Source organism: Megalops cyprinoides, chromosome 24 (assembly GCF_013368585.1).
Source record: "Megalops cyprinoides isolate fMegCyp1 chromosome 24, fMegCyp1.pri, whole genome shotgun sequence".
NCBI lineage: Eukaryota > Metazoa > Chordata > Actinopteri > Elopiformes > Megalopidae > Megalops > Megalops cyprinoides.
The window spans coordinates 14,599,544-14,616,904 of NC_050606.1; the positions used below are offsets into that span (position 1 = coordinate 14,599,544).

A 17,361-nucleotide genomic window follows, 5' to 3' on the forward strand; every position below is an offset into this window, starting at 1 on the left:
ATGGAAATGGAACATTATTAGTTGCTGTACATGTTACACTGCAGTCTTAATCTCTTTTCCCATTTAGATGCTTTAATGTCTCCAGCAAATATAATTTTCTGGCACAAATGATGTACCAGACTATAATTAATATAGAGTAACAAATAAAGCAATTACCATTAATATTTAATAATAATCAAAGCTTAATTATTTTATAATCATATCAAACCTTTTATCTCGTTCATACCTTTTTCAAATCATTAATTTCTCATTGTTGTATTATGAGCTGTGGTTACTGAAATTAACAAAAAATATTCAGTTTGAAATGAAAAAAAAAATATACAGAATGTTGAGTCTAATATATAGTTAAGAGCAAATCACAGTCTGGTTAGATTCAATCCAAGCCTTAATACTTTAGTTCATTGATATTCTGTTAATAAAATTTCGTAATTGTAATTCCTGATGTTCTTTTTCAGCAAAAATTTCCTGGGAAGCAAGGAGACTTCCCTGCTTTTGATGGCAATGTTTCTCCTGGCTGTGTTTTATCATGGACAGCAGGTAAGACTGACATATGCACTTGCTCTTGCAAATGGATCTCTGTTTCTTTAGATCTTATTGGTCCAAAACCAAAGCTCACCCTCTTTTGATGAGGGTTCAAATCTTGGACAGATCCAAAGACAAACTGAAATTGAACCCCTTTCATACAGTTGCTGTCCTTTGGCTCCTTATGTTCTGTTCACATTGTCAGTGCACTGCATTTTAAATGCTCAGTGTGTTCAAGCAGCTGCGTCATATATTCTCTGGACAGAGCCACAGCTGGGTCATTGAAATTATAGGAATTATAGGAATATACAGTAAAGAGTGACAGGTCAAGGAAAGACTGGGTTGTAGGAGTAGTACATACATACATAGTACATATATTTGCATGAATTATGGTTTGAATACACACATATTATTTATTTATTTATTTATTTATATATATATATATATATATATATATATATATATATATATATATATATATATATACATACATACATACATATATACATACACACACACACACACACATATACATTTATTTATTTATATATATATATATATATATATATATATATATATATATATATATATATATAATTGTATATATTGTATATATTGTATAATATGTATATATTTTTTTTTTTGAGACTTTTTAAAAAGAGTTAAGACCAGCAAAAGAAAGTAAGGGCAAGCATACAACCATGCATCTTTATTTAGACACAATGACTCCCCTATTTACAAAGTGAATAGCTAATAGATGAGGTTGTCTATTCTTCATTGCAGAATAATAAATCTACTGATCAATCACTGGGAGTGAACTGTGTGCGGTGACATTGAGTTGAATTGGATTAGATTGGATTTCCATTAATCAGATTCCGTTCCTCCATGGAGTTGTAATACCATTCAGTTTACACTGTCGAATAAGTAATCCATTTTTAGATAAGACCAAGTGGGTTTCTTTTGCGTTCCACACAAACATGAGGTCAACAGCCATTAATTACAGTCATGCACTTGGGATCAGCCTAGTAAATTAAATGCAGCACTACTGTTGTGGCTTTGATTATGGATCAGTGCCATCCATGTACTCCATTCAGGTAAAAACACAATCAGTGCAATGTAAGCTCTACAATTACTTTTACAGGAAAATAAAATTGACCTTGATGTTTTGCTCTGAACCGCATATAATACAAACATAATAGAACACAAGTTCTTCCTCTCCCAGGGTTACAGTAGCATAGCAACAATTGAATGTTCACAATCTGAGTTTGGCTAGCGTTGGATATTCACTGCACACCACAGTCAACAAAGAGGAAGGTACTGTGTTGCAGCTGAAATTGATATTGCTTTCAAGTTCACTTTACTGAAGTGAGGTCTTTGAAAACTAACAGCTTGACCAAGATCAATGGAAAGAGAAAGATAATCGAAACTCCTTTGATAGATAACAATGCAACCTTGCACTCATTTTTGAACTTGATGAAAATAATTAGGGTTTTATTCTTTACATATATGTTTAAAGTCTTTATTTTTTTAAGTGCCTGTTTCTGAGTTTAAAAAGAACATGTTATGATCATTCTTAGAAAGTGAATAATGCTGATGCTGATAGTAATGATCAAGAAATGTAACCCAACCACACGTTTGGAGATATATTTCACACTTTTAGCTGTATGTTTTAGTTGTGAAGTTTTATTTTGTCATTGATTTCACTTACACTTAGTGACAACATATATGAAATAATATGACAACATATGACATAAATCATTATCACCATACATGTATTTGTGTCAAGCTTACTTACAATGTGAAATGTTACTTATGTCAAGCTCACTGAACATATGAAAGTGGTGCATGCAGTAGTATGGACTACAAATAGTTCTGTGAGTGTCAATGTGCCTGGAATTATTCAGTTCCATAAGTGGCAGTATGGTGGTATACTGCTTAATGCAAGAGGCACTTGGCAAATGGCTTCTGTTAATGTCCTGAAAAGACAAAATTCTAAGTTGTAAATTCTAAATGTTAAAGCGTTGTAATGTGATCATGAGCAGTTTGCGGGTAGAAGGACTGAACCTGTCCCGATTACAAAAACCCCCGTGCAGACTCATGTTTCAGCTCACACCAGCCTTCCTTGCATAATATTACCCTTTCCTGTAATGACAGGCAAACATGACATTACAGTCATTTAGCAGACGCTCTTATCCAGAGCAACTTACATAAGTTAAAATTTCACGTTATCCATTTATACAGCTGTATATTTACTGAGGCACTTTTGGGCTAGGTATCTTGCTCAAGGGTACAGCAGCAGTGCCCCAGCAGGGAATCAAATCAGCAACCTTTTTGTTGTGAACCCAGCTCCTTACCACTATGCTACACTGCTGCCTCAAACATCTGCTATGAACAGAGGCATGCGCACATGAGACAATGATTCTCCAAAGTATTCTAGTTTTCAAACCACACGATGGTCACATGTGCTTGGCTGACAAGGGCAGCTCTTCCTTTGATACTGAGGGAGCCGGTCTGGGGTTCTGTGGTTTCAGTAGTTGTCCAATGTGAATATGATGACTCCAAAATCCCTGTCTTGAAAGGCTGCTCTTGATTCCATTAGAGTGCATGATTACATTAATGAATGATGAAGTCCTTTACCAGAAACATTTGTTCCCGAAGAATCTGGTGCTGGGTTGGGGTGTGTGTGTGTGTGTGTGTGTGTGTGTGTGTGTGTGTGTGTGTGTGTGTGTGTGAAGTATGCATGGGCTTAAGTTCATTCCCTGGCAGTGATGTCATTTTGCGCGTGGGGTGATGGGTCCTTCACCCACATGGAGAGGGGACAGGACCCCATTAGACCGGGGTGGAAAGGGCCACTTGAAGAGCCCAGCTCCCCGTAGGAGGGTGGCTGTGGCACGGGTTCGCCGTGTCCAACATCTGCAGGGAGGAACGCGCAAACCCTGTTGAATGCATCAGTTCAGCTGCCCTGCAATTAAGCCGTCTTTGGATGTCATGGATACGACTCAAGTATGTGGCTCGGGGGACTAATTAGCAGTTGGAGCAAGCCAGGCAAAGTAACTGTTTCTTGTCTGAGGGCCTCGGAAGGCATCACAGAAGCGCTGTTGCATGCGGACACCGCTGTGCTGGGTTCGGTTGCTTTCTCTCTACTCATGCATCTCAGAATACGTCTGATACTAAACAAACCCCACGTCTTTATACATGTGCCTTTCAGCATGCTCATTACAGGGGTTTGCTCTTCAGGCTGTAATATCAAGCCACATTTCAGTCTGTGTTTTATCACATGGCTGTGATATCAATGAACTGGATTCATCCCTATGGTCTTCCATTTTGCCCTAAACTTTGAATAGCACAGTCATGTATTTAACATAGCATTGTTTTTTTGGACACTTACACATCACTGTAAGTTTGAGGGTAGTTGGAGAAGTCAACCAAGAAGGTTGTGTCAGTAAAGGCAACAGTGAATGCTGTGGAATTTTTCTGGAAAACATAACATTTCTTTAGACCCCTTTTGGTAGCGTGTTTGTAATTCAAAGAGACAGACAGACCACAGTGAGGCAGGATTGAGGATCGAGGCCTAAATCAATCTGAAAGCCCCAGCAGCTCTGAGCTTCACAGTGTCGCTGCATTAACTTTGTGTTTCACTGTGAGAGACAGTGTTTGGTCAGTATGTGAATAAAGGACCTGAACAGAGGACATTTTGAAGAGACATTTTGTTTTGTGATAATCAAGCTTGTTATGCAAGAGCCCTAAGTTAATCAGAAATTATACTAAAAATACAAGTCACTTACTGACATTTTATAAATCAATAAAACACCCAGTGTTGACACAGCCTGCACATCAAAATTGTAATTTACTCTTCGTCTTTTACTAATTAGTTCTTTTTGCTTATTAGTACTTAGTACTTCAACTGGTAATGGTAAAATAGAAAACACACTACAATTCTCATATAAATTAAGATATAAATTGGTGTGCCAATACTTATACTTTTTTTGTAGGCATTCAGTCAGTTGACATATTTTGGAAGCAAATTCTTCATATCAGCAGGAGTAATGAAAAGTCCTTTTGCTAAAGTAGTACTATATTAAACTCTACACAAACATATGCAAATGACTACATTAATTTTTAATTTTCTGATTAGGAAAATGGCATCTGTGAGACTCATTAGGATTTTCTGCTCCTTTTTGATGATTAAATTGCTGCTTTTTTTTTTTTTTTTACAATGCATTCATTCTGTGAAAGAATTAGTTCTTTGAGAAAAGAATAATTCAGAATATGTCTTTTGATCCACTGTAAAATAGAACTTTCTTTATTGATTCCTTAATATTCTTTGTTTACTCCTAATACAATAAATGGTTATGTTAGGTATGGTAAACTCAGAGTGTTTGGGTGGGGTTTGTTACACAGAGTTGAAAAAGCAGCCGTTCTGTCTTGCAGTGAATATGAAACAGTGTAACAATTAACCTATTGAAACAAGCGCTGGGATTTTCACTTGGCGCAGTTCGTCATTGTTGGCGGCCACCAAACGTCCCACCGTCTCTCCCGTGTCGAGCAGCTGGAGTACACGGCGCGTCTGGACTTCCTGTGGCGCGTCCAGGCCAAGGAGGAGATCAATGAGATGAAGGAGCTGAGGGAGCACAACGAGAACATGCTGAGGAACATCCTGCCCAGCCACGTGGCTCGCCACTTCCTGGAGAAAGATCGCGACAACGAGGTGATGCCGCTTTCCGCCCCCTATTCGCCTGTGCAGCTTTGATGCCTGCTTCATTATACATTGGAGCCTTCAGGATTCTGGGTACTGATGGTACATACTAGTTATGGTTAAGTTAGTGGATTAGTTAGTGGCTCCCTGTTATTTCTAAAAAGCGTTAGGTTCGTTTCAGGAGATCGTAGGTTATGGTGCAGTGGCAGCACTGTTTTCTTATTACTGGAAAAGTGCAACCTTTTTGTGCCATCCAACCGTAACATTTAACCTTTCGAACAGCCTGAGTAATAAACCACTGTAACACTATAAAAAGTGGGGGATTTTATGACACTCTATTCCCAGTTGCAGGCCTGATATTATCCTGAGAACAATAGCAAGATGAAATTTGAAATTTGAATTTTATTTTTTACAAGCAAAAATAGGCCTCTCTTTAAAATAAATTCATATACATTTGCTCAGGAATCTTTTGACACCACTGAAAGATACAGCTGCCCTGAGGGAATCATGTTACTGAAGTGACATTTTTAATATTAATAAATGACTCAATTTAGTTTAATTACAATGTACCTGTCCATTATGTTGAGTAATAAATTTAAGTATGGCCTTATTTTACATAACATTTTTTTGGTGAGAAGCAACACTGTGTAAAATAATGCAAAAGGAATGCATGTCAAATTTCCTTGGCAACATCAAGCAAAAATCAAAGATTGTGCAAAGATTGAAACATAGTTATTCCCATTATAAAGCATTTATAGATACACGTTATGAAGCACGTTGACATAAGTGATGCAACATGCTCGGTATCTGTCCCGGTGATACTATGTCAAAATGTCATAGCGCTTTCTGTTGCATGCTTCAATGTCAGGTCGTTAGGCATAATCTGTCAGTAATGTTTGCAAATGGCGTGACGGGCGATATGTCATGCTTCTGACAGAATTATGTCACAAAAACTTATGACAAAGAGTTCGAGCAGAACGCCTCTTGGACTTGAGGAAATTGTGAGGGCTGGAGTGCAGTTTTGTCTTGAGGTGGTCCCTGCAAAGCTGAGGATGTCGAGCTGGGGGGTGGGGGGGGTGGGGGGGGGGTGGGGGGACTTCTTGTCCTCCCTCCTTGCCAGTGCACTGCAACATGCTTGCACAGAGTGAAAAGATCCAATAATCCACGGTCCCGGGCAACTTCACCACTGACCAAGCAGAGGGTGCATGTGGTGGAGGGTGTGTACTGGTTCAAGGGTGGGGGTTGGCCGTCGCCACGGAGTGTCGGTCAGAACACAGGGAAACAGGGCACATCTGATCCTTTAAACTCGTTTAATGGGTATTGGCATAGTCTTGATCACTTTGCAGGTTTGGAGGTATTTGAGGGTATGTGTGTGTGGTCTGAACAAAAGGCAGATATACATAATATTAGTTATACAGCATTATACAATTATAACTTTATCACTATACAGACACATAACGCTGGGCAAGCAACACAGCAAACTACACAGGGTTATGATATGTACAATCGTTCAATCAGAAATGGCATAACTGACATACTTCTATACAAGACGGGCGCGATACAGTCACACAGCGTAAGCTTGCATACTACACACCGGGACATATTTACGTTCACGTAGAGTAGAGTTTATGCGTGTTAATCGTCTCTACGCGTTATAATATTAATTTCTCAACATTACTGATTATGGTGGATGTCTGAAAATATTACTCTAAGCGCAACAACATCTAAACAATTACGCTAACTGAAAACAACTTCGGGGGGCTATCCCCGCTGTACTCGGTAGTAAGTGAGAAGTAACATGGGTAACAAAGACACAAGCTTACAGCACACGGTAACAGAGAACTAAGTAAGCAAATTTACTTACTTTAAAGTCATGAACGCACACAGGAAAAGGTGTAACACTTTACTAACTACGCAAAGGTAACTTAATGGCTTCTCACGATCGCCATTTGGTGTCCTGCTCTAACTTGTTTTCTCCCCTTTCGTCTTGCTGTGCTCCGATTGGCTGATCGTCCGTATGGCTTTGCATGGACAGGGAAGGGCCGCCCTCAGTTAAAGGGGCCGCCCTCCTTTACAGCCGCCCCTACATTCACTGTGTGAATGTACTTCCTGTAGATGGTGTGATCTGGGTAGGAGGTGCCCGTTGGTTGTCATCGTCAGGGATGGCAGGGAGCTTGATGAGCCGAGCTACGGGGCGGTGGTAGCGTTTGCCTTTGACCTGAATGTCCACTGAACGAACATGGCCATCTGCTCCAGGAAAGGTGGTCTCCACCCGCCCAACAGGCCAGAGTGCTCTAGGGAGCTGGTGGTCCATGATCATCACGACGGTCCCAGGAGTGAGGTCATCAGTGTCATTGGTCCATTTCTGTCGTCGCTGTAGAGAGGGTAAGTAATTCTTAATGAAGTAGCTCCAGAATTGATCTGCCAGTACCTGAGTGTGACGCCATCTCCGTCGGCTTAGTAGCTCTGACTCTGGGAAAACAACCTGTGGCAGAGAAGCATCAGGCCGCCCCATCAGCAAGTAGTTAGGGGTCACAGGGTCAGGATCAGCTACATCGGAGGAGACGTATCCGAGGGGCTTTGCGTTCAGGATGGCCTCAACTTCGGTCAGGAGCGTCCTGAGGACTTCTTCAGTCAGCGTCTGAGCTCCTACTATGGTGTGGAGAGCGGCCTTGACAGAGCGAATCTCACGCTCCCACATACCTCCGAAATGTGGTGCGTTAGGGGGGTTGTACTGGAACTTGATCTTCTGCTTGGCCAGTAGTGTTTGGAGACCTGGACTCATGGCATTGAAGGCATCCTGCAGCTCTTTGTCGCCCCCTCGAAGATTGGTTCCCTGGTCACAGAGAAGTTCAAACGGGGTTCCACGGCGGGCCACAAATCGTCGGAGTGCCATAAGGAAGGCGTCTGTATCCATACTATAGAGTAGGTCCAGGTGAACACAACGTGTGGTCATGCACTTAAAGATTACACCCCACCTCTTCTCACTGGATCTCCCCCGCTTTACCATGAAGGGTCCGAAGCAATCCACTCCAGTGGAGTAGAAGGCTGGCTTTAAGAGGCGAAGGCGGGCTGGAGGGAGGTCGGCCATCTTTGGGATCTTGGGTGTAGCTCTCCACTTCTGGCACTCGACACAGGAACGCTGGTGCTGTCGGATGGCTTCTCTTCCTCTGAGAATCCAGTAGGTTCTTCGCACTTCTGCAAAGACTCTTTCCGGGCCAGGATGGCACAGTTTGCTGTCATACTGCTTTATGAGGAGACGGGTGACAGGGTGTTTGGGATCTAGAACTATGGGATGTAAGGTGTCATGGCTGATGTCTACAGCATGACGCAGTCTCCCACCCACACGGATGACCTCAGTGCTGACATCAAACTCTGGGGACAATGTGAGGACACGGCTGGAGGAGGGGATACGCTTACCAGCTTTGAGGGCCTGAAACTCTTCTGGGAAGCTGTCCCTCTGGGCCTGCCGAATCAGTGCTGCTTCAGCTTTCTGGTAGTCTGCTGCTCCTGGGTTGCCTGTCTGGCCTGCCGCCCCATGTTGGGACCTGCAAGTTGCCTCCACAAGGTCTTCAAAGGTTGAATACTGATTGGCATCTGGTAGTGACGGGTCAGATGCTGCCGAGATGAGACCGCAGAACTTAACGGTGCGAAGCTCAGTTGGATCAACTGTCAGTTCAGTAGCCGGGTATTGAGGCCACGACTCAGGCGGTAAGTGAAGAAACTGGGGCCCTTGACTCCATCGGTTTGGCTGCGCTAAATCCATAAGAGTCTTGCCGCGGGTGACGTCGTCCGCAGGGTTGCTGGCTGAATCCACATAGCGCCAGGTGTAGCCGTCTGTGAGCTCTTGAATCTCTGCGACTCTCGTTCCCACAAACACCTTGAACCTGCACGATTCGGACTGCAGCCAGGCAAGAACGGTTGTTGAGTCCGTCCATAGGATTGTGTTATTAATCTCCAGGGAGAGCTCGCTGTGAAGCAGCTTGGCAAGCTGTGCCCCGGTGAGTGCGGCACTGAGTTCCAGCCTGGGCATTGACTGAAGACGCTTCGGCGCCACCCTGGATCTAGCAAGGACAAATGCTAGCTGTACCTCTCCTTGATGTTCAGTACGGAGGTATGCTACCGATCCGTAAGCTGCCTCTGACGCATCACAAAAGATGTGCAATTCTCTTCTGACTTCTGGCACATCCAGGTCAGCAGACACAAAGCACCTGGATAGGGTGATCAAGGGTAGGTGCTGCAGTTCCACTTCCCATGTCTTCCAAGCTTGTAGGAGGTCAGAGGGGAGAAGTGGGTCATCCCATTCTCTTTCTTTCACCCATAGCTGTCGCACCAAAACTTTGGCCCTGGTGGTGAAGGGGAGTATGTATCCCAGGGGATCATACTGGCTCGCTAAAACGCGATATATATTCCGCATTGTCACCTCTTGGTAGGGGGAGGGTCGATGGCGGTAATGGAGGGTGTCAGGCAGGCAGTGCCAGCTTAAACCCAAGGTCATCTCTTGTGGGTCTGTCTGGGTTTGGGAGATCCACAGCTCAGTGCTCTCAGATCTAGCTTCCTTTGGTAGGTGGCTTACAACCGAGGTTTCATTGCTGGCCCACTGTCTTATCTCAAATCCACCTGTGGCCAGCAGGGACCTCAGCTCATTGACCAGCTCACGTGCTTCGTCAGCGGAGGGAGTGCTTTGCAGGCAGTTATCCACGTAAAAACACCGTTCAACTGACTGTTGAGTCTTGTCACCTGGTTGGCAGTGGGTGAAGATATGTTGCTGCAGTGCAAATGTCGCACAACACGGGCTGCATGTCGTACCGAATGGAAGGACTTGCCATTCGTACACGGCCGGTTGTGCCTCTGGCTTCAGATCCCTCCACAAGAATCGTAGGAGGGGCTTATCTTTGGGGAGCAGGCGGACCTGGTGAAACATCCCCTTTATGTCTCCACTGATGGCCACTCGATGTTCACGAAAGCGGATCAGCACTCCCAGGAGAGAGGGTCCCAGTGTAGGTCCAGGTAGCAACAGCTTGTTGAGATTCTGTCCATTGTAGGTGTAAGAGCAGTTGAATACTACTCTGTGCTTTCCATTGTGGGACACAATGTGGTGGGGAAGGTACCATGACTCTCCGGACAGCTCAACCTCCTGGGGTGGTATTTGGATGGCGTAGCCAGCTTTCTCCAGGTTCCGGATCTCTTCTCTGTATTTGGCAGCCAGCTGTGGGTCTCTAGCCAACCGACGTTCTGTGCTACGGAGGTGACACATCACTGCCTCCTTAGGTGCGTGCAATGCCGGCATGTCCTTGATTCGTAGAAGTGGGGTGGCGTAACGGTGTACTCCGTCCACATTCACACGGATGGTCTGTGTTTCCAGCATCTTGAGAGCCTCTTGATCCTGTCGTGACCTGGTCACCAGCTTCTCACTTCGGTAGGGCAAGACGTCCAGCTGCCATAACCTTTCAACCTGATTATGGAGGTCAGTGGATGGAGAGCAGATGGATGTGAACAGACACTGGGATGTTGGGAGCCGCTCCTGTAGGTGTTTAGATGGGCCTTGCAGGGTCCAGCCGAGGCGGGTTCTGATTGCTGCTGGGCCCCCTGGCGGGCCCAGACGCACTGGCTCCACTGGGGTGACAAGCTCTGGGTGATCTGCGCCTATGAGGAGTAGGGGCTGTGCCTTGGAGAGAGGGGGTATGGGTATTCCTCTGAGGTGCACGTATCTTTCCTTTAAGGCACTTACTGGGTAGTCGTACTCTGCTAAGCCAAGCTGATCTGCTGTGAAGGCTCTGCGGATCTTGAATTTCCTCTGTGGGTTGCTAGCAGTGGAGATGTCAAAGGTCACAGACGTGCCATGCAGTGTCCTGATGTCTTGGTGCACTGTCCGTAGCTGCAGCCGTTCTGGGCTTCCTCCAAGGCTGAGGTGTTGTGCAGCCGTGGCCAGCAGAATCGTGCGTTCTGAGCCATCGTCAAGGATGGCGAAAGTTTCCAGTGACTTCCGCTGGTGGTAGAGGATGACCTTAACGACCTTCAGGAACACTCTGCCGCCACAGCGGGGCTGGTCCAGGTAAAGAGTCTCTACGGTGGAGTTATAGAGACTGCTACTTTGCTTGGTGGCATCACTACTCCGTTGATTGATGTCATGAAGGACAGAAAGGTGCTTTCCCTGACAGAGACGGCAGGGCTTCTTGAGGTCACAATCCTTGGCCAGGTGAGACCGAGCACATCTCCAACAACGCTTGTTATCCTTTATCCAGCTGACAGCCTGGTCCTTGGTGAGCGCTCCAAATGCTGTGCACTGGCTTAGGTAATGCGTAGTAGACTGGCAGTATGGACAGAAGATCTTGGATTTGGTGGGTGCTTTAGGCGGAACCACTGCAGTCTTGTCTGGTTGCTCTGCAGTGTTCCGCTGCTCTGCTCCATGCAGTATGGAGGTGGGTTTCTTCTGACCCCGAGGTGCAGCCTTCTGCTCCTTTAACTGCCTTTTCTCTGCAGAGGCCTTGTCAGTTGGGTCAAACTCCATGCAGTTGGCTTCCAGCTGCAGCCAATCAGCGAACTCAAGGAGGGAAAACTTCGCCTTGTCAGGGTTATTCTTAAGGTGCTGTCTACGAAATTGCTGCTGCTGAGGGCGAGGTAACCTGTTCAGCAGGCGCTTCACATTGGAGCCACTGTGGAGTTCTTCAACGCCGTCATCTTTCAGGGCTTTGAGCATTCCCACTATAGCTTGCACACGAAGAGAAAACTCGTCAAAGGCTCGTTCATCTCCAGCACGGATGGGTGGTAGGTTCTCAAGGGTCTCTATTTCTTTAAGCACGAACTGATAGGGTCGTCCATACCTTCTGTCTAGTGCTCGCAAGGCGTTGGTGTAGGGCATGGATGACTCTGCATGTGCCAGGACAAGTCTGTGGGCGTTAGGAACCTTCACGTGCTTGAGAAGGAGAGAGTACTTGTACCTCTCTGGCAGGCTGGGATGGAGAAGATTACTCAGAGCCATTCGGAGCTCCACATATTGTGCCCTTTCTTCTTCAGTGAAGTCAGGAAAGGTGGGTCCCTCTACCATTGGAAACCAGTAAGGTGGAAAGTGGGCGGATGGATAGGGTAGGGTGTTAACATGAGGCTGGGAGAAGGCTACTGGATCTGGTGGCCAGTGACTGCCACCGACTGGAACAGGAGCTGCGGGTGCAGCGGGATATGCTTGGTGTGGTGGCACTGACCTAGGTGCGGACGTAGACTGACTGTGGGGCTCTGGGGCCACTGAAGGTTGGAAGGGAGATGGCTCTAGTGGGCTCTGCTTCGGCACAGGGGTTGGAGGCAATGGCCTCATCAGGAAATGGGCTTCACCATGTTGTTGGATTCTCTCCGACAATGGGGTGCAGCATGGCGATGCATAGCGATGGTCGGAGAGGGTAGGATCTCTGCTCAGAGGAGGTGGCGACAGGAGATGCGGGCCGCTCAGGTGGGTCTTCCTCAGTTCCTGAGACAGCTCTTCAATGAGTGAGGTTGGAAGCTTAGGGGACTGCTGCCAGGGAGGAAGGTTTGGGGAGGCACCACGTGGACTTACATCAGGTTTCGGCTGTTCCCTCTCCTCTGATTTCAGGATCTGGGCCCGAGGTGTCTGATGGCGTGATGATGCTCTGGAGGACTGAGTGGATGCCCTTGGGGTACTTTGTAGCAGGACGCGCTCCAAGAGTTCTGTCTGGCGTCTAGCAGTCTCACTCTGCTGTCTTGTGATCTCCACTATCTGCTGCATGAGGTCGTCAGGTGAACCTGCTGCCCCTTGTGGGGGTTTGGGACTGAAGGGGGTGGATGTACCTATTGCAGGTTCTCTGCGCCGAACTGACCGCATGGCTGGCGTACCGGCGTAGTTAACGAGGTAGTCATCAAGGTACACCGGCCTTTGGGTTGCTCTGCGCGGGCGCTGGCAGGATGCAGGTGGAGAGCTAAAGGAGCTGTGCCCTGGGGTTGCCATGGTAACGGCCCAATCCGGCTCGAAGGACCAATTTTGTGGTGGAGGGTGTGTACTGGTTCAAGGGTGGGGGTTGGCCGTCGCCACGGAGTGTCGGTCAGAACACAGGGAAACAGGGCACATCTGATCCTTTAAACTCGTTTAATGGGTATTGGCATAGTCTTGATCACTTTGCAGGTTTGGAGGTATTTGAGGGTATGTGTGTGTGGTCTGAACAAAAGGCAGATATACATAATATTAGTTATACAGCATTATACAATTATAACTTTATCACTATACAGACACATAACGCTGGGCAAGCAACACAGCAAACTACACAGGGTTATGATATGTACAATCGTTCAATCAGAAATGGCATAACTGACATACTTCTATACAAGACGGGCGCGATACAGTCACACAGCGTAAGCTTGCATACTACACACCGGGACATATTTACGTTCACGTAGAGTAGAGTTTATGCGTGTTAATCGTCTCTACGCGTTATAATATTAATTTCTCAACATTACTGATTATGGTGGATGTCTGAAAATATTACTCTAAGCGCAACAACATCTAAACAATTACGCTAACTGAAAACAACTTCGGGGGGCTATCCCCGCTGTACTCGGTAGTAAGTGAGAAGTAACATGGGTAACAAAGACACAAGCTTACAGCACACGGTAACAGAGAACTAAGTAAGCAAATTTACTTACTTTAAAGTCATGAACGCACACAGGAAAAGGTGTAACACTTTACTAACTACGCAAAGGTAACTTAATGGCTTCTCACGATCGCCATTTGGTGTCCTGCTCTAACTTGTTTTCTCCCCTTTCGTCTTGCTGTGCTCCGATTGGCTGATCGTCCGTATGGCTTTGCATGGACAGGGAAGGGCCGCCCTCAGTTAAAGGGGCCGCCCTCCTTTACAGTGCATAAAATGTTCTTTTCTACCTCTTTCACAGCACGGGGACATTCTGTCGATACGGAAGCTTTATAAATCAAGGAGCCTTTCTCTCTGCTTCTTTTCCTAATTTGATGGTAATTACACGTTGCCATTTCCTGAGGGGGAAAGAATTGATTTTAAGTTTGTCTGCCTGACTGAAAGAACCGCTCTGCCTTTGTTGAAAAACTTCAGAGCTGGGACCCCTGGTGCGTTATCTGTATTCTCATTCAGTTATATCATTTGCCTGTTAACTCAGCGTAAAGGTAAATGGTGCACTATTGGTACGATTTTCAATTATGCAATGGACACTAGTGTATGTACTCAGCATCAAAAGAGAGCTCTCTCTCTCTCGCTCTCTGTTTTTAGAAGAATAACATGCTGGTTTTGGATATCAAATGAATGTTTCTGTCATCAGTTTGATTAGCTGACTATTCATGACTGAACATTATGTAATGAATTGTGAATTGTAAATCGTGCAAAGATGGCTCATATTTTGTGCTGTATGTGATCTTGATCTTGATGGTCAGCTTCCCACAGGTTCCATTTATTATAAACTGAAAAAGACAAACTGCCAATTGATTTGTATGTAATTTACAAAAACAACAGCCTGGGTGAAGTGGAATTAAAACATGATACTGTTTTCTTTTTTTGGGGGGGGGGGGGGGGGGGGGCATGCACATATGGCAATGTGTTTGTGTGATTGGCATGGTAGAACACTGCCACCTGCTGGCTCAGTGACACCCCGCAGTCCAAACCATAGATGGTCTGGCATTTAATGTTGAACTTGTGTGATAAGATGAACCTTTGGAATAGATGGGCTGCCTCCTGATAATATTACAAATAGTGGCTCTTTTGTGCGGTGGTCTCTGACGCCCTTCCACCTCTCTATATGCAGGAACTGTATTCACAGTCCTATGACACAGTGGGTGTGATGTTCGCCTCCATCCCAGGATTCGCAGACTTTTACTCCCAAACCGAGATGAACAACCAGGGCGTCGAGTGCCTACGGCTTCTGAATGAGATCATAGCTGACTTTGATGAGGTACTCCTCTCTAAGCCCCACAAATCACTCAGGAATTGGTTTTTAAATATTTTACTCTCACACGAAAGGTACATTTTGCGTGTGCCAGTTTTCGACATCATTCATGTACACATTACGTCTGAAGCTTGCCATGAACTTTGATCTTAAATGCATCACTTCTGTTGATTTCACGGCATAGTTAATGTCTTCATAGCTATGGGAATGTGCAGAACTGTGCCTAAGAAATTACAGTATTTTGTTCTTTAATCACCTGTGTTTGCAGTTGCTTGGTGAGGATCGCTTTCAAGACATTGAGAAGATAAAAACTATTGGCAGCACATACATGGCGGTTTCTGGGTTATCACCTGAAAAACAGGTAAGGTCAAACAAGAGCATGTTATCCCTTAATTACACATTTATGGTGGGATGTTACTGAACTTTACTCAGAGCTGCTGAGTATCTAACCCAGCCTCCAGGCAAAATATTAATAAATTAATTAATGTCTAGGACCCCAAAACTTGTTAGAGAAGTTACAAAAACAGAACTATAACAGGCTGTGCTTCTTTTCTGTTGTCCAGAAAGGAGGCAGCGACATCCTTCCTTTTTGATCAAGGCTCTTTTTTCTGTCTCCTTGGGTCTTGACTGTCGGCTTTATTTTCAGACTTATCAATGATTCTAGCAATCTTGCTAGTTAGGTATGTGTTCTAAGTTCATCATCCTATTTTTTATGTGATATGTAATTTTAATCCTCCAATCTACCTATTGTAATATAGCAATGTGAGGATAAATGGGGTCACCTATGTGCACTTGCCGACTTTGCCATTGCCCTGAACGAGAGCATCCAGGAGATCAATAAGCATTCCTTCAACAACTTCGAGCTGCGGATTGGTAAGGTCCCCCTACTGCCTCCACCCACATTCATAAGCCGTTTATAAGCAGATAGACATTAGTAGACAGCTGTTAGCTCCTACTCCACATTTTATACTAAGAGGTCACAGTTCTGATTTACAGAATAAGAACCAATTATGTGTACCGCCTGTAACAAACCAATTACAATGTGTCCAAGATTCAGTCTATCTATAATTCGGCATAAAAGCAAGTTGTATGCTCTTTCTCCTGACTATTTCCTTTATCATCCAAAAGCCATTGTGTTGAGTAACTCCAGCCTAAATGAAAAAGCACATTATTATTAGCTTGAATGAAGGCCTTTGTCAAAACTCTGCACTGAATTGAAGGTTTTCTGTGCTCATCGAATGCAAATTATTTATGAGCTCATGTGAACAAGTTCAATGAGTTTTGCACAGCTTCCCGCCGTCATTTTGCCACCTATGTCCCCTTCTAACCCCCTGTCCACCCCACCTTCCCTCTCCACCCCCTTTCTACAGGTATTGCACACGGCTCGGTGGTCGCCGGGGTGATCGGCGCCAAGAAACCGCAGTACGACATCTGGGGCAAGACGGTGAACCTGGCAAGCCGGATGGACAGCACCGGTGTCAGCGGCAAAATCCAAGTGCCTGAGGAGACGTACCTCATCCTGAAGGAGCGGGGCTTCGCCTTCGAGTACCGCGGCGAGATCTACGTCAAGGGCATCAGCGAGCAGGAGGGCAAGATTCGCACCCACTTCCTGCTGGGCCGGGTGCAGCCCAACCCGCTCATCCTGCAGCCGCGCAAGCTGACGGGCCAGTACTCGCTGGCCGCCGTGGTCCTGGGGCTGGTGCAGTCGCTCAACCGGCAGAAGCAGAAACAGATCCTCAACGAGAACAACAACTCGGGGATCATGAAGGGACACTACAACCGCAGGACTCTGCTGGCGTCCGCCGGCGCCGAAGCCGCCGCCCACGCCCACGCCCACACCGAGGCCGCCGACAAGGCGGAGCTGGCATAAGAGCGCTGCCGCCGATCGCATCGCTCCGGTTCTTTCCGTCCGCCCGCCCCCCCCCATCCCTCCATCCCCGCCCACCCTTATGCCTTCCTCCCCTCATCCCTCCCCATCCCCCCTGCCCCCGCCCCACCTGGTGTCAACGTTTCATTTTTTGTATTTCTTTTATATATGAAAACACAATAAAGGGGTTTAATTTTTTTATAACAGGGGCTGTGTACCGTGTGGTGGTGTTCCTTGTGGTGATGTAGCCAATGCTTGACCAATGCTTTGGTCATACCATGAACTTACTGTCAATATTTTCCTGATGCTCCACTGATTTTACACCATGACTCCCTGTCCTACATACAAGGGTCAAACATTTAGG

General features: G+C 45.7%; 2 protein-coding genes across 3 annotated transcripts in view; one reads left to right on the top strand and one right to left on the bottom strand.

Moving 5' to 3' along the window:
• Positions 1–17,054, top strand: part of adcy8 (adenylate cyclase 8 (brain)) — a 65,593-nt gene extending 48,539 nt beyond the window's left edge. For both annotated transcript variants that reach the window (XM_036518674.1, XM_036518676.1), the window contains 6 exons: positions 456–537; positions 5,072–5,230; positions 14,990–15,136; positions 15,399–15,491; positions 15,889–16,003; positions 16,501–17,054. In XM_036518674.1, the coding sequence (XP_036374567.1) occupies positions 456–537; positions 5,072–5,230; positions 14,990–15,136; positions 15,399–15,491; positions 15,889–16,003; positions 16,501–17,000 (1,096 nt within the window). In that variant the 3' untranslated portion in view covers positions 17,001–17,054. The remainder of the gene's footprint in view (positions 1–455; positions 538–5,071; positions 5,231–14,989; positions 15,137–15,398; positions 15,492–15,888; positions 16,004–16,500) is intronic.
• On the bottom strand, positions 6,434–8,018 carry LOC118770907. The gene is made up of 2 exons (XM_036518677.1): positions 7,083–8,018; positions 6,434–6,597 (listed from the first exon to the last, which is right to left on the bottom strand). The coding sequence occupies exon 1, from the start codon at positions 8,001–8,003 to the stop codon at positions 7,308–7,310; it is 696 nt and encodes a 231-aa protein (XP_036374570.1). The 5' UTR covers positions 8,004–8,018; the 3' UTR covers positions 6,434–6,597; positions 7,083–7,307.
• Positions 17,055–17,361: the final 307 nt, after the last annotated feature.